Raw genomic sequence first — 15,630 nt, 5'->3', positions numbered from 1 at the left:
AAAGCACATCGCAATCTCGATTTCAATCCTTTGGAAAATAACATGCGGTGTTTGGTGGAATTCGAATTTATACTTTCATAATATGAAAATATGCAGTGTACATGTTGCTGCACACCAGACATCTTTCCAAAATGTGTTTTTTCCCCTGAGTTTCATTTTCTACAGTGCTGGGAAATTTTACTCCGGTGTATGAAACCACAACCATTGAAAGGATTGATAAGTTTTACAGTTCATAGGAAAAGTATACTGTTACTTAACATGGAAAAAGGTTTTTTTTTTTTTTTTTCATCTGAGAGAGAGTGTATTTTTAACCGTGCCATAGGTGGCACCCATTGATGGCGCACATCATTGCCTTAAAATTTCTCTGTGCCCATGTCTGCCACCTAATAAAGTGGCAGGAGTGAGAACGCTGGAAATGGTACATTTCAACAATCAGACCATGTACCTTCCCTTTGCAGGTTTGAGCAAAGATCATACATCTTCTGATATTCGCCTGCTTTATTTCTTCGTTGATAGTCCTTGGTGTCAACGTACTGCATTGTTATACTGGCTGAAAAAGGCGGGGTGGAAATAAAACACTGACTTCTGTGAATGATGTAGCTGACAGTTGCACAGTTAAGCTTCACAGTTCTTTACTTTCACTGTTCACCCCCTCCCCCCAATATTACACGGTTATAAGGCCAGTTCACTATTGCTAAATGTTAAGCCTCATTAATTGGTTGGAGGCAAACATCAGCATACTGCTACAATAGTTTGCTGTTGAACATCTGTGAGCAGTAAATACCTGACCATACAGTTCAGTTTTTACAGAATAATATAGAATGTTTGACACTATTTCTCAAATAAATTGAGCAGACACTGTCATTGTTTTAACACACGACTTATTGGTGTTACACTTATGCCACTCTTAAGTTAATGCATTATTGTTACGCTAACTGACACAGACTTCCCGTCTCAAAATCGGCCATGGACTGACTGTCTTGGGACCAAAAATAGGTACTGAAACTATACATTGTACAATGTTTAATTTACAGAAATTGCAATTAAAACATAACTTATTTAATTAAGTGAATCCATTAAATTCCTTCAGTTTAACAGTTTCTTCTATCGCAAAGGTAGGCCGAATTATTTGTTTAAATAATGAAATTAACCGTTATAGGTAGGCAAACAATGCTTTTGACAAATCTGGTAATTATTTTGGAAGTAATTAAGGGCTGGCTTTGCTGATGTGTTTTCGAGTAGAGCCAAATAAATACTTTAAGAATCCTAGTTGTTCTTCTAAATGTTTAAAATTAGTACACAATTTAGATCTGGTACTATATTTCTTAAGACTGAGGGCAATTTTTTTTTGGAAATGCAGATTATACTCATGTATGGTAATGATAATTAGTCAAAAATGAAAAAATGAATTTAAGGAGGCAGAGAGGAAGTAAAGAGATCCCAGCTTGCTTCGTTAGTCTCTATGGATACCAGACACCTGGTATTTCCTTGAATGGCGCTGTCTGTACCATCGCCAAAAATTTGCTCTGCATTATGCTCAAGCTTCTGCATGTGAGAATTATCAACCCGCCTTTCATGTCCTAAAACAGCAGCTGGAGCGAAGGCAATTACCTTTTACTACACACCACTTGGGGCCACATTCCCCATTCAGCGAATGGGAATTCGTTGGTGTCCTAGCTCACTGCTCTGTTACAGCACCAGGACCAGACTGCGTCCACAACCAAATGCTCAAATACCCATCAGTGGATTAATGGCATCACGCCCTTCCCATCTTCAACCGCATACGGAGTGAGGTTGAGTTTCCTTTGCAATGACAAAAAAACATCATCATCCTAGTAATGGAACCGGGTAAGCACCCTCTAGAGATGGACAGTTGTCATGCAATTAGTCTCACCATGTTCTCAATAAGTTGCTTGAACGTATGGTGACCCAGCAGCTGTGTTGGCTCCTTGAGTCTCAGTCTTCTGGCTCAGTCGTAAAATGGGTTTTGCCAAGGCCTTTCCACTACTGATAATCTGATTTACCTGGAGCCTGCCATCCAAACAGCATTTGTCTGACATCAATGCCTTATACACCTCTTCTTCAAAATGCAAAAGGCATATGACACCACATGGAGGCACCACATCCTCACTTCCTTAGACAAATGCAGTCTTTGGGCTCTGTTTCTGATTTTTCTGCAGAACTTCTTGTCCTCATTGTACTTTCTGGGTTCAAGTTGGTGCAGTTTTCCCTATATCCAAGAGGATGGGGTCCTACAGTGCTTTGTACTGAGTGTCCCTCTCTTTCTAGGAGCCATCAGTGGTCTGGAAGCAGCTATGGGGTCCTTAGTATCAACTTCTTTGTATGCCAACAACTTTTGGTTCTACTGTAGCTCCTCTAGTGTGGGTGTTGCTGAGTGTCGACTGCAAGGGGCCATGTGAAACATGCGGTCATGGGCTGTCACCCACAGCTTTAGGTTTTCAGCCACCAAGATTCAGATCATGCACTTCTATCAATGTCGTACCATTCACGCACAACCAGAACATTACCTCTACAACCAACCACTCATTTTTTTGGAGTGATCTTCAATGCTCAGTTGATGTGGATTCCCAATACTCGCCAGCTTAAGCGAAAGTGCTGGATGAACCTTAATACACTTCGTTGCCCGAGTGACACTAGCTGTGGTGTGGATTGCACTACCCTTCTGCAGCTTTACAAAGCCCTGATACAATCCCATCTTGATTATGGGAGTCTGGCATACAGTTCAGCATTGCCCTGAGCATTGCGGATACTGGATCCGATACACCACTGCAGGGTTCGACTTGACAGGAGCCTTTTGAACTAGCCTTATGGTGGGGTCTCTCCATTGTGGATCAGGTGTCAACAACAGCTTGTCAATTATGCTACATACAAATGCAGCTCTGTTAAGCATCTGAACTACCATCTTGTCTGTCCAAACACAGAAATCCATCTCCTGCAATGGTGGCCTTATGAACTTCAGTTGTTTCTGCTACCACCTCTCCTCAGCACCCACTTCTGTAGATCTCTGTGGTGAATCCCCCCATGGTGCACCTTGACCTTTGACAAGGTCTGAAAACCTGTTCATCTTGAGGCCCTCCGCCACAAATTTTTCTTCATCCTTGACTCATCCCAGGGTTCAGAAGTAGTCTATACTGATGGCTCAATGGTTGCTGGTAATGCAGGCTTTGCTTGTACTCGTGTGGAACATATTGAACTGTGCTCCTTGCCAGATGGCTGTAATGTTTTCACTGCGGAGTTGGTAGCCATCTCTTGTGCTCTTGAGCATATCCTTTCCTGCAGCAGTGAGTCCTTTCTCATGTGTAGCAGCTCCTTGAGCCATTTGCAAATCTCAACTAGTGTTACCCTCACCATTCCTCGGTCATGGCTGTCCAGGATTCCCAGTATACCCCTGAATAGTGTGGACACTTAGTGACCTTTGTCGGGACCCCAGACGATGTTAGGATCCTGGGGAATGAACGCACTAATGGCTTGGCTACACTGGCTACCATCAAGCTGACTCTTGAGATCGGCATCCCAGATAAAGCCCTCCAATCAACATTGTCATAAAGTTGTAGGGATCTGGAATATGAAATGGCTCACTCTGACTTTACCAAACAAACTATGGGTGATAAACAAGACTACGAACCTATGGAGGTCCTCCATGCAGGCCTTTCACAAGGACTCTACCGTTCTTTGCCAACGCTGCATTGGCCATACTTAGCTGACTCATGGCTGTCTCTCCCTTCATGAAGATCCACCCCATGTCATTGTGATTGCCATTTGGTGGTGGTCCATAGTTTGTTGAACTGCCCTCACCTAGCCATCCTGCAGCAGACTGTTAATCGTCCCGACTCGCTACCCCTGGTTTAGGAGGCAGTGCCTCAGCAGCTGAGCTACTTTTATGTTTTCTTCATGAAGGAGCCCTTTACCACTTAACCTTATCCACCCATTGAGGGCTTGACAGGACACGGTTGTGCCTCTGGCCAGGCAGGGCTGCGGCTCTCTGGGCTTGGTGGTCCACCCCGGCCCTTACCCTAACTGCTCTTTTACCCTTCCTCCCCCCTCTCAATTGGTCTGTTAGACTTGTTTGTTGTTTGTCTATCTGTGTTTCTCTTGACCTGTCCGTGTCGCTTTCTTCTTTTTTGTCTCTTATCTCATCTTTGGTAGATCTTGGGGTTTTCTTCCCCAGGGTTTTGCCTGGTAGACCATCTCTGGTGTACATTCATGCAGACATATCTGTTTGAGGAAAAAGGGACTGATTACCTAGTAGTTTTGTCCCTTTAACCATCCAACCAACCTCGTCCTTTAAGTGTGTGCACCTGCCTTGGATTGCATTTCTAGCCATATACACATATAGACTTTTTTTTTCTCCTTACCCCCTCAGGAATTGTTTTCCAAAAGGGTCATGCAATGTGAAACTGGTGTTATTCAGATAGTGGACTCTCGGAAGCCAAATATCACTGCTTGCAAGAGAAAATCAGTAATTGCTGTGAAGAATTAAGAGAACACCTCTAGCTTGATAAGCTTCCATGTAAATATTTTCGGCCCGGCAGACGAAACAGGTTCACTGTTTGATGTTGAGTGACAATAGGGTCACTGAATGTTTCTATGTCCTGTGTAATGATTCCACCAAGAAGCATATAAATTAGGGCTGTTACGTCAAGTCAGCTTCATAGCTAATTTGCTGCTTTTTCTTTTTGTATATGTAGTGGAGGTTTACCATCCACTGAAGTTAAGCTGTATTTCTGACTAAATCTCGTGGGGCATGTGCCAGGTAAAAAATATTCTAATTCGAAAGTGTGACCTAAACTGCTGCCTTGTTTGGTTTGAATCTAGTACTGTACATATACGTGTTCAATTTGCAGATACACTTAGGAGTGCCTACTCACCAGGAACGAGAACAAATCCTACAGGTGGTGTTGCGTCCATTGGTCAGTCAAATGAAGACGAATGAACTTCATGAAGTGTGTGCAGAGGTGGCTGGTTTCACACAGGGATATGTCGGGGCAGATCTTGCCTTGCTGTGCCAGAATGCTGCGGTGCAGTACAGCACAAATGAGGTGAGAATTTTGTTTGATATACTTGTTTACGTTTTACCATCTTTCTTGTCTGATGCCATTGTTCTTGGTATTTTCATGCTGTGGGCTCCATCAGAATTTGCTGAATTTTTGAGCTATGAATCATAAAGACTAAATAAAAGAAGCACTTACCATATAGTGGAGGCATTGAGCAGTAGACAAGCACATAATCAAAACTGAGCGTATGGCTAAGCTTTTGGGCATTTTCTTCCTCAGAGCTAGCCAACAAACAGAAAAAGCACTTACACATACATGGCAAGTTTTATAGTCCTAGTGCTGTGCCCCGACCGGGCCCAGACAAGTTGTGTTGGGACAGTAGCCACAGGAGTATGTGTGTGTTGATTGCAGAATGAATTTTCATTCTGCAGTGGAGTACACTAATTTGGAGCTTCCTGTCAGATCAAAACTGTGTGCCAGTCTGGGACTTGAACCTAGAAATTTGGCTATGACAGACAATGGAATTGCTGACTGGGCTACTGGGAGGTTATTGTCGCTACACCTCTCTTCTTAGGACAACAAGTACAGCCTTTGCAAGTTGCAGCAATATGTGGCTAAATCTCTTTGGTTACAGCAGTCAGATGTGGTTGTTGTCAGTGTCGTTGTCATCGGGCACGCAATGTGGTAGTTGTTCAGATTTGGCTGGAGTTGTTAAAATATCGTACATCATTAAAAAGGTGCTGTAACATGTTCAGCCATGTTCATGAGACTTGTTTTAATTTTAGTATGAATGTAGGGAATGTCACCCTAAGATAACTCATTTCAGAACACAGTGTTGTCAGAACCTCATGGCATGATTTCATTATTCTGATTTCATAACTGTCATGTACAAATGAATTAATAAATCAATAGTTGCATCTTAGTCAATCATACTTTATGAACTTCATACACCAGTAATTAAATGTTACTAATTAGTCAACAAGTCATTGTTTAAAAGGGGAGGTGTTTTTATCATTTAAATGAAGCAAAGAAGAAGGGTGGGACTCTTAACAGGTGTCACATGTGTCAAACTGAGATGTAATTGCAATCTTCAGGGACGACTAATGTAAAAATACAGCAATACAGTTGCAGCATTCTAGCACAGCGACACTTCATATTTTTAAAAACAAAGTTGTAAAGTAGTGATAATTTGGTAACTATAAACTGGGAATAGGTGTGACTTCCAGGTTGTGGCACGACCCGAGCAGCATGCCGAGCAGACCAGAGCGACTCTGGAAAAACAAACGAGAGCTGTTCAGTGCACGTGATTATTGTGGCGCTCCAAGTAGAACGATTCTGAGTGAATTATACATGTTTGTTTCTGAGCATGGCAACCAGAGCATTAGTGTGACTCCAGCTGCATTTGGGCAATGCCAGCAGCATTTGGCTATTGCTGCTGAAAGCAGTCCACACTGTCACTGGCTCTTGTGTTTCTTTCATTGTACTGTTGAGGAAATGGCATCAGGGGAAGCCTTGATAGCAATTTTTCTATTTAGCACCATAAAAATTGTTTTATTATGTGGAAAAGGTTTTCAAAACCATTTCATTTTGACAGCTTAATTTTAAGCTCTGTTAAAATTTCATACTGTCTGATAAGTGACTTGCATAAAACGCTCAGTTTCTACTGTATGTTGCTCATTGACACTTGGAATCCTTCTAGGTCACTGACAGTATTGTGCTCAACATGTACATTTCACAATATCATCAGCAGATTGTGGTGAAGTTTCTGTTGGCTTCCAGCATGTGCTCCATTTAGCACTCATTATGTCTAAAGCATGTTCAGTTGGTATTCATGGTATGGAAAAGTGTTTGTTGAAATATTCTTTCCCTGGATGTAAAACACTTCAAATGTAATATTTGATAAAATGCCTCAACAATGGATTGCCTAATCTCCAATGAATACAAAACGCAACATAACTGATGTCTTCAGTATTGGAGAGTCTGGCGGTACATTAAGATCCCCTTCTTGCATTAAGTGAAATATACTAGAAGAATGAAATCTACCACTTTCACTTTCCTTCCCATATCCCCCGCAACATTGGTTATAATGAATTTTCTGCGAGAATTGGCAACTGCGTGTTGTACGATTGAACGAAAATGTTTATAACTATAAAACATTGTACCAGAATTTTCTGGGCATTTGAAACAATTTTGTTGTCCGTCAAAATCACCAACTGCACTAGAACATTCTGTGTGTTATATAAATGATTTACAGTATTTAGAAAATCTCTTTCAGAAGGCACTCTCGTGTAGATTGGCTGGAGACAGTTCCACAACACTTAGTTGACTCCACAATTCTTGCAATGGTTGTGAATCCTGTTGTGAATGTCGGAGGCACATCGCAAAAACGACTTCTGGTTTCTGGGCCCTATAACAACTTTCTTTTCACCAGCTGTCAATGCCCCTCAAAAAATTACATTATTCCATTGAAAATATCTGGAGTTGCTTGTATTTTATCATGCTAGAAAGGTAGTTACAAACAGTACACAGGGCAACCAATTTTCCTCTTTGCATGCTATTATTTGCCAAAGTCTTGTTTCGGTATCTTAAACCATTTCAGATACAAAGGCGTTATGAATATTCCATTCCCACTTATTGTCTAGGTGCCAGATTGGAATGAAGTGTGCAATACGCAATCCATTTTCCCAGAATGGAGTGAGTTGTAGATCCCACTCCAAGGTTAAAGAATATCTCAATATGTTAATTACATTTGATATGCAGCAACATGTGACCTAACGTGCACTAAATGCATTCATAGTGACCTCTATTTTCCATTGCATGCTATTGGACTTTCTTGCAGTAGTTTAATAAATTTTGAACTATCACAATAACTACGAGGATTAACAAAATAAGCAGTTCATCATGAAGGTGACAAATAAAGTTACGAGATGTGTGAGAATCATTTTTTTTTTTTACTGAGTAGTTCATCAAAAATCATTTGAGAAAGATTGTAGTTAAGTTGGCTTGTGCATTTGCCATCCACACAGTGAAGCAAGCCTGCTGGCTGCTGCTACCTGGTCGCACTATACCTGGGCGCGAAGCAGCAGTGCGGCAGCTACCAAATATGCCGCTCCACTTTGCGATGTTGTGCCGCTCCCCTGTAATCCGCGACTTAGAGGTAATAGGTCTCGTGCTGCGATGGACAGTTAATGTTAAGTGATGTTACCATTGGGAGTGTAGAAAATATCAATATGCACAACAATCCAACTATAACTTCTGATTCTGAAAACAAATCATGAATTTTGTTACGTAGCAGCAACTTAAATGTGAGAATAATAAACTTGGGGAAATGAGTAGGCAGCTCAACAATGGAGGTTACCACACCAACAGTTATCCATGCACCATTAATGGAGTAACGGTGTGGCTAAATCAATTGTTTGGACACAGTAAGAAAATGAATAATGATCTTGGGCAGCAAAATGATGATATTAAACAGCATATTGCAAAGCAAATTGATGATCAACAGCAAACTGCCAAGTATCTTGTGAATCAAACTGTTGAAATTACCAATCGCATGGATGGTCAGGTCAAAAAGAAAGCACACGAGATTCGAGAATTATTAAAAAATTCGCAAAAGGCACTTGTCAATATATTCATGGGGAAGCACAATGAATTACTTAATGAAGTTATGGCTGAACAGCTGAAGCCCAGAGTATAGGTTGACAAATTAAAACTTAAACAGGACAAAGATCGTGAGTCATTCAGTTTGGGGGAAAGTAATATTGAGACCACGACAGTAAAGGAGGATTGTTCATACTACAAGAAGACACACTTTAAGATGGTAGTTGGCATACAGGAACAATGCACAAAGCTCGCCAATCAAGTTGAAAATGTGCAGCAACCCACTTTAGACGATGTGTGCTAGAAGAAAAAAATCATTAATAAATTACAAGAAAAATGACAAATTATGCTGAGTGCAATTCCAAGTATGATTGCTGTAAGGTAATGGAACTGAATGGAGGATTACATCCCATTGCTTTCACACAGTAGTTTAAGCATGCTTTCTAACATTGTATTCTAAGAAAAAAATAGATATTTGTGTGAATAATCTGAAAGACAGTACACATACATGACACATGATAGTTTTAGTTTCAGTGAGTTCCATACAGCCTTCTTTAATAAATTTGGGGCTGTCAAACAATAATGGGGAAACTTGAGACAAAATTGCTGGAACTGCCAACGGATGGTCACAGTGTTAGTACCATTGGTGAGTTTTAGCTGAAGTATTGGGATTGTAACTTACAGTATATCTAGACGAACCTGTCAAAGACACAGAACTCGTAGAGATTCTTATGCAGCAATTACTACTCCATTCCCGTGAGAAGGTAGCTCTCACAAGATACAAAGGCATCGACAATTTATATTTGGTATTACATCAAATTGAAGCTCTTGATAGAGAGAAAAGGTGGAGTGAGGTTCAATCGTTCCTATGAGACATTGTGAAATAAGTATCGTAATGAATGGAGTTTTGGAGCACTGAATTGGAATGATCATAACGGATCACAGAGGTATGATGGCCATACACGACCGTATGATAAAAACCGGGGGTGTTGTGAATTCCAGAGGAACGATGGTCATGAGACCATCAATCACCACAGCAGGGGAGAAATCATAATGTGGTTCCACATAGGGATCTGCCGGAAAACTGAGTTAAATTTGATGTGACCACTTTGAAACTGAATGTATGGACATGAGGTCACCTCTTACAATGCAGATAGATAATGGATGTGACATTGTGGAAGACTTATTAAGGGAAGATGTGCCACGTACTAAGGATGCCAACAATAGTTGTTACAGCTAATGTATGCAGAGTTGATATTGACTTCCTATTGGATTCTGGCTTGGAGCGATTCCCGAGAATTTATTTCAAGATCTCAATGGTCATACCAATTTATCTGGTAAATGGAACTGTAACTGCGGTTGGACAAAGCTCATAAGGGAACTTACAGAAGTGGGAGTTGAAGGGGACATGAAGTCACAGGTTGATGTAAATGGCACTGCTGCAGATATTTGAACAAAACAAAACAAATAAACAGAACTTACCGAGCATGAAAGGGGAGAGTTGAGAGAGGTATTCCAGTTCTACTAAGGTGTGTTTTCATCTCACCCTGGAACAATGAGTGGAAGTGATTTTAAATTAAAAGTAAAGACATTCTGTATGAAAACTTACTCTGTTCCATCAACCAAGAAGCATGCAGTTGACAAAGAAATTCAATGAGTGCTAGGTATGGGAATCATTCAGTGATCAGATAGTGAGTACTGTAGTCCTGTACAAGAAGTAATGAAGCAAAATGGTACTGTTAGGTTTCTATAGGAAGCCAGAGCAATGAACAGCATAATTCTTCCACAAAGTGGATCAACTCGAAAATTTAGAAGAGCTATTACAGTTATTTAATCATGTCAAGCGTTTGATGGAAATTATATTTCATATGTTAAAGAACTTCCTACACGACTGTGATGCATTATTTGTTTCTCTTCCTGTAAATAGACTGGTTCAGGTATTCCCTGCGAGTGTATGGAGTGGTTTGGATAGTGTCGGTTAGTTCACTAAATACACTTTTTTCTCACATGGAGCGAATGTCAACTGTTAATTTTACAGTGCCGACTTGAGAATCTGTACCTTAGTTATACGGATTTGCGATTTCCTGGATTGTCAGTTATGAGCAAATATCTTCGTAGTCTACTTTGTCTGTGCATGGACATGTCATGCTGGCACTATCTGCCTACACCCCGTGTGATATCTGCCCCTTGCATTTCATTGTTGTTTGAGTTAGACAGATGCCAATTTCTATGCTGCTGTGCTGTGTTGCATCTGTGCTTAAAAATGTCAAAGTGTAAGAGAGTACTGTTACTGCATAAAGATAAAATAAATATTATTGATTCATTAAAAAGAGGGGAAACTGGTCTTTAGTCAGATGACAAGTCTGATGTAGATAAGTGACTTTAATAAGACTACCAATTCAATTTTGAAGTACATCTGCAAAATTGATAGTGAAGATGGAAGTAAACATCAAAAAATGGTGAAGAAACCAAGAAATGAACTTCTGCAAGAAGATTTGTATTGTTAGTTTCTACAAAAACTATCAAGAGAGCAACCAATATCTGGTCCTTTGCTTTGTGAATAGGTACTATAGTTAAGTAAAAAGAGAGGTAATGATGAATCGTTTGTGGCAGGTAGCAGGTGGTTGTACGGAATTAAATCTCTTATGCAATTCGCGAATTGGAAATACAGGGTGAAAAAAAAAGGTGGGATGTTCACAGTAACATTTTTGCCTCCTAATATGACATCCTTGCTACAACCAGTGGAGTATTGAAATATTAAAACAACTTTACAGAAAACAACTTTTACTTAGAATGTTATCTGTTGATGAAGATAGTGTAAAAGTCATTTTGTGATTTTTTGAAATAAATTAATTTGTGTTGTTACATGGTTGTACACGATGAGATTTGATTGAAAGGAAGTCTCTGAACAGAACTTGGAACAGAGTACAAAAATGGGAGCACAAAAATTTAATTACCGGTATGGATGATTTTGTTTTGGAAGATATAAAGGAGCTTATGATAAACATACAAAAATGCCAGGAGTGTAAAATCTATGATATGAAAGAGTGTCTTTCTTGTGTCAGTCATGATCAAGGTTTTCAGATCATTCAGGCAAACAAACAGCAGGAAATGCAAGAAGATGAAACAGAACAATGTGTAGATGCAGAAAATGATGTAGGACCCTCTGATTGAGAAGGTTTGAAGCCCTGGAAACAGGTTTAAATGACACTGTATTCATGATGTAGTAGCAATGAAGAGAAAAAATTGTTTGTCAAATGACAGTTACCAAATATTTTAAACAAAATTCAACTACAGTGATTGTCTACCACGAATTTTCTTAGGTATTCCAAGATTAGGCTTGCAGTATTTTAGCAATTCTAAGAAAATATTTACATACAAAAATGTCTCTAATATCTTAATAAACATTGACTTTTGTTGATTTTAATAAGTTTAATCTGTTTTTGTTGTTTTGAATAAACACCTAACATTACGTATTAACCCAATAAAGATGACCATATGACAATGCACATATAAGATAACCATATGGATGTAGATTATCTTTCTAGAATTAATAGTGCAAAAATAACTTGCCTTCATGCATTCAGTTATCCTGATTTTTGAAGATCCGGATGACTTACAATAACAATTAGTCCTGTTAATAAAGTCTCCATTGTGTGTTAAATCATTGCACTGATTGATAATTCACGGAACTTCGTAAGTCTTTGTAGATCAAACATTGCTTTCATCATACTTAATTACATAAAAAGGTATCCTGAGTACACAGAAGTAATTGAAGGTGTTTGCATGGAAGTGACCTATGTTTACTAATTACTGTCTTTGCATTTCTTCATGATAATTTGTGGCCACAGCTTCAAAATTGGATTAGATTCTTCCCACCTGTTGGCTTTAACCAACGACATCATAGCTAAACCAAAGATGCTACATAGAGGCAATATTTGAAGGCATAGGCCATAGAGGCTCATTCATAAACAAGCAAATGAATCACAAAAAATGCAAATCCATATGATAAGATACAATCGCAGTTCAAGCGATTAATTACACAGCCATGAATTATAATTCAAAGAAATTAAAGTAAGAAAGAAGACAGTAACTTTAGGAAAAACCTCATTTCTCAAATAAGTTATCTTAGTTTATGCGAGTAAGTGAAAGAACTGCAGACGACCCTTAAAGTCCACTACAATCAATATCTGCATGGTACACTCATAATATTATGGAATAGTGGTAATTATTAGTAATAAATAATGAATCTAAGGGGGGGGGGGGGCTACAGTGGGAAATTGGTGGCTTTTGGTCGGGGACGTACTAAAATCTGACACAACTAATGTAAAATTGAATAGATAGTAACCTACAGGAATCGTAAAAAGGACATTACCAGAAAGTAAGCAGTGAGCTATACAGAAATCATAAAAGTAAAGGCACTACACAAGTAATGAAAATTCACGAAACAATAACAAATCTTGGAATCGGTAACTACAATTGAACTATACAGGTCAATCCTTACGACACATTCCAAGGTTCATAATTTTCAGCATTTTTGTAATAGACGTCTGCAATTCTTTGTTATATGATTTCAATTTTTGGTGTTGCTTTCTGTATTATTGCAATGAATAACAAACATTGAAATCGGTTGCCAGAACTGACCTATAAGTCAATTGTAATTACCGATTCCATGGGTCATTATTTTTCCCTTTTTCACAGTATGTGTGTGCAGTGATTTGTCATAGGGCTTCTGTTTTTGGCGGTAGTCTCTGGACTACTGTTGTTGCAGTGGGTACGTACTGTTCATTCTTTGAGAATTTTCATATGGTTCCACTCGTAATTTGCAGGTTTGTTATTTTTCGTGTTATTGCAATAGTTCTGTGAAGTGTTTTTTTTTAGTACTTTAAATTCTGGTGTCACTATTTTCAATTAAACTATATAGGTCAATTCTAATTTCTCTCTGTTACGTCATCATAGTACCCGTCTGCTGAGTTCATCTTACAATTTCTATTTCTTTATGCCATCTGATAAAGATAATAGCAGAAAAAGTATGTTTATTTTTTTCTCTCTGTGAGCTGCTACTTTTACCATGTTCACTGTGTAGTAACTCTGTATTCCCATATGATTATGATAGTTAATTATATTAGCCCTGTCTTTTGTACAGAGGAATGCAGAGGATAGTTCAGTTATCACACCTTGTAGTGCTGCACAGTGGAAAGCTATGCTGCTTGCTGCTGCTCGAAAAGTGCGACCGAGCTATATGGTGGCTGGACGTATCACAAATGCAGAGAAAGTTATTGGAGGCCTGGAAAAAGTCGGTGGTCTTTCAGAAATAAAGCGTATATTGCAGTTGGCTGTTCAGTTGCCATTACTCCGACCAGATGCGTTTTCCAGATTAGGTCTTCCACATCCAAGAGGTAAATCAGATCCTGTTTTTGCTAATGATGTTTGTAAAAGTACGTTCTGTTGGATTTAATGTAGAAATATTAGAAAGTGAGAGATTTTTATAAATAATGGATTTTACCTTATTTTTAGTATATATCTTGTGTAAATTTTTGAGCCCATGTCAAGTAATTTTCTATTTAAATTTTATTTCATTTCCTTGTGCATATAAGTAGTGCTCTCTAACTCAGGGCCAAATGCAATGGAAAATTCTCTCCATACAAATTGTTCAGATTTGTTACTGTACATTTCATGTTTTGTTTAAGAAATGTGTAGGGCTAACTCTATTCACACTTTTTGCTCTATTAATACTGATGATTAATTTTTCACCACACTTTAATGGACTCTGCTAAGCATATAATTTTGCATTGATTTGAAAAGGACCTCCAAAGTGAACTGTTGTTAAATTAAGATACAATAAAAGTTTTATTTGTTGGCCACTAGCAAACATACAAAGAAAGATCGTGAACTATTGTGAAGTTAAGGTGGACTAAAAACTTTCATTTGGTGTTGTGTAGCAAACTTATACACAAAGAAAGTTATAAGGACTGTATTCTGTGTTGTAATAAACAGAGATTGGGAGAGGCAGCCACACACCTGTTGCTGGTTTACATGTGGAGTAAACACGCAACGGCACAGACATTACTAGCTTTCAGGTTGAGCTAAAAAGAACAAGGTGAAACATACATGAGAAAAAGTTTTAAGAAAGTGCAGAAATGAGTACAGAATGGCCCTAGGTCCTAGAGAACTGATTGGTAAGGAGTTTAAGATTTCAGGTGGCTAGTAGTAATTCGTCTAAGCAGCTCATATTAGATTGGCAGAGGTGCTTCCTGTCTGCAGCTGATAAGAATGTGCACAACTTGAATGTAGCTGCATGCCGTGACGTGATCTACAGGACAGAAATACATGCTGTTCTAAAGATATTGTTAATGTAATTGCATCAACAATTGTGTTACTGGTTTGTCTGTACATAAGCAATGTAAATACGAGGGTCGTCCACAAAGTAAGTTACATTTGGTTATATAAAACAAACATGTACAGATACAGAAAAAAATATTTATTGTACAAAAATCTACAACTGTTCAACTACTTTTCTACATAGCTTCCGAAATTTTGTAGGCACTTGTCATAGCTTGGCACAAGTTTTTGTATGCCTTCTTCATAGAAGGTTGCCACCTGTGAATTCAACCATGTGGTAACACGTTCTTTCAGATCGTCATCATCGTTCAAGTCTTGACCTCAAAGGACAGGTTTTAGGTTTAAGAAGAGATGAAAGTTGCTAGGAGCGAGGTCCGGGCTGTACAGAGGATGATCAAAGCTGTCCCAGTTCATCAGTATCCACTTGATTCTTCATCATGCAGTGGATCATGTTCTTCATTGGACAGTCTGACCCATCTTCTAACCATTGAATCACTCATAGCATTTTGTCCATAAACTTCGCAGATTTACCGATGAATTTCTTTTGGTTTAAATTTCTTTGCATTTAGAAAACGAATCACAGATTTGATTTCACATGCGGTGGCATTTTCAACTACGGCTGACATTCTCTTAGGTTGTTCGCAGATGATGCTGTAATTTACCATCTAGTAAG

The 15,630-nt window shown here is 38.9% G+C and overlaps 1 protein-coding gene across 1 annotated transcript in view; it reads left to right on the top strand.

The window, feature by feature from the left end:
* The window catches only part of LOC126234691 (spermatogenesis-associated protein 5-like protein 1), a 79,811-nt gene that overhangs the window by 30,203 nt on the left and 33,978 nt on the right, over nucleotides 1–15,630 (top strand). The window contains exons 4-5 of the mRNA XM_049943435.1: nucleotides 4,866–5,060; nucleotides 13,762–14,014. Coding sequence (XP_049799392.1) covers nucleotides 4,866–5,060; nucleotides 13,762–14,014 — 448 coding nt within the window. The remainder of the gene's footprint in view (nucleotides 1–4,865; nucleotides 5,061–13,761; nucleotides 14,015–15,630) is intronic.

Source organism: Schistocerca nitens, chromosome 1 (genome assembly GCF_023898315.1).
Source record: "Schistocerca nitens isolate TAMUIC-IGC-003100 chromosome 1, iqSchNite1.1, whole genome shotgun sequence".
NCBI classification, from domain to species: domain Eukaryota; kingdom Metazoa; phylum Arthropoda; class Insecta; order Orthoptera; family Acrididae; genus Schistocerca; species Schistocerca nitens.
Note: the sequence above shows the minus strand (reverse complement) of the source record. Positions and strands in the feature narration are given on the sequence as shown.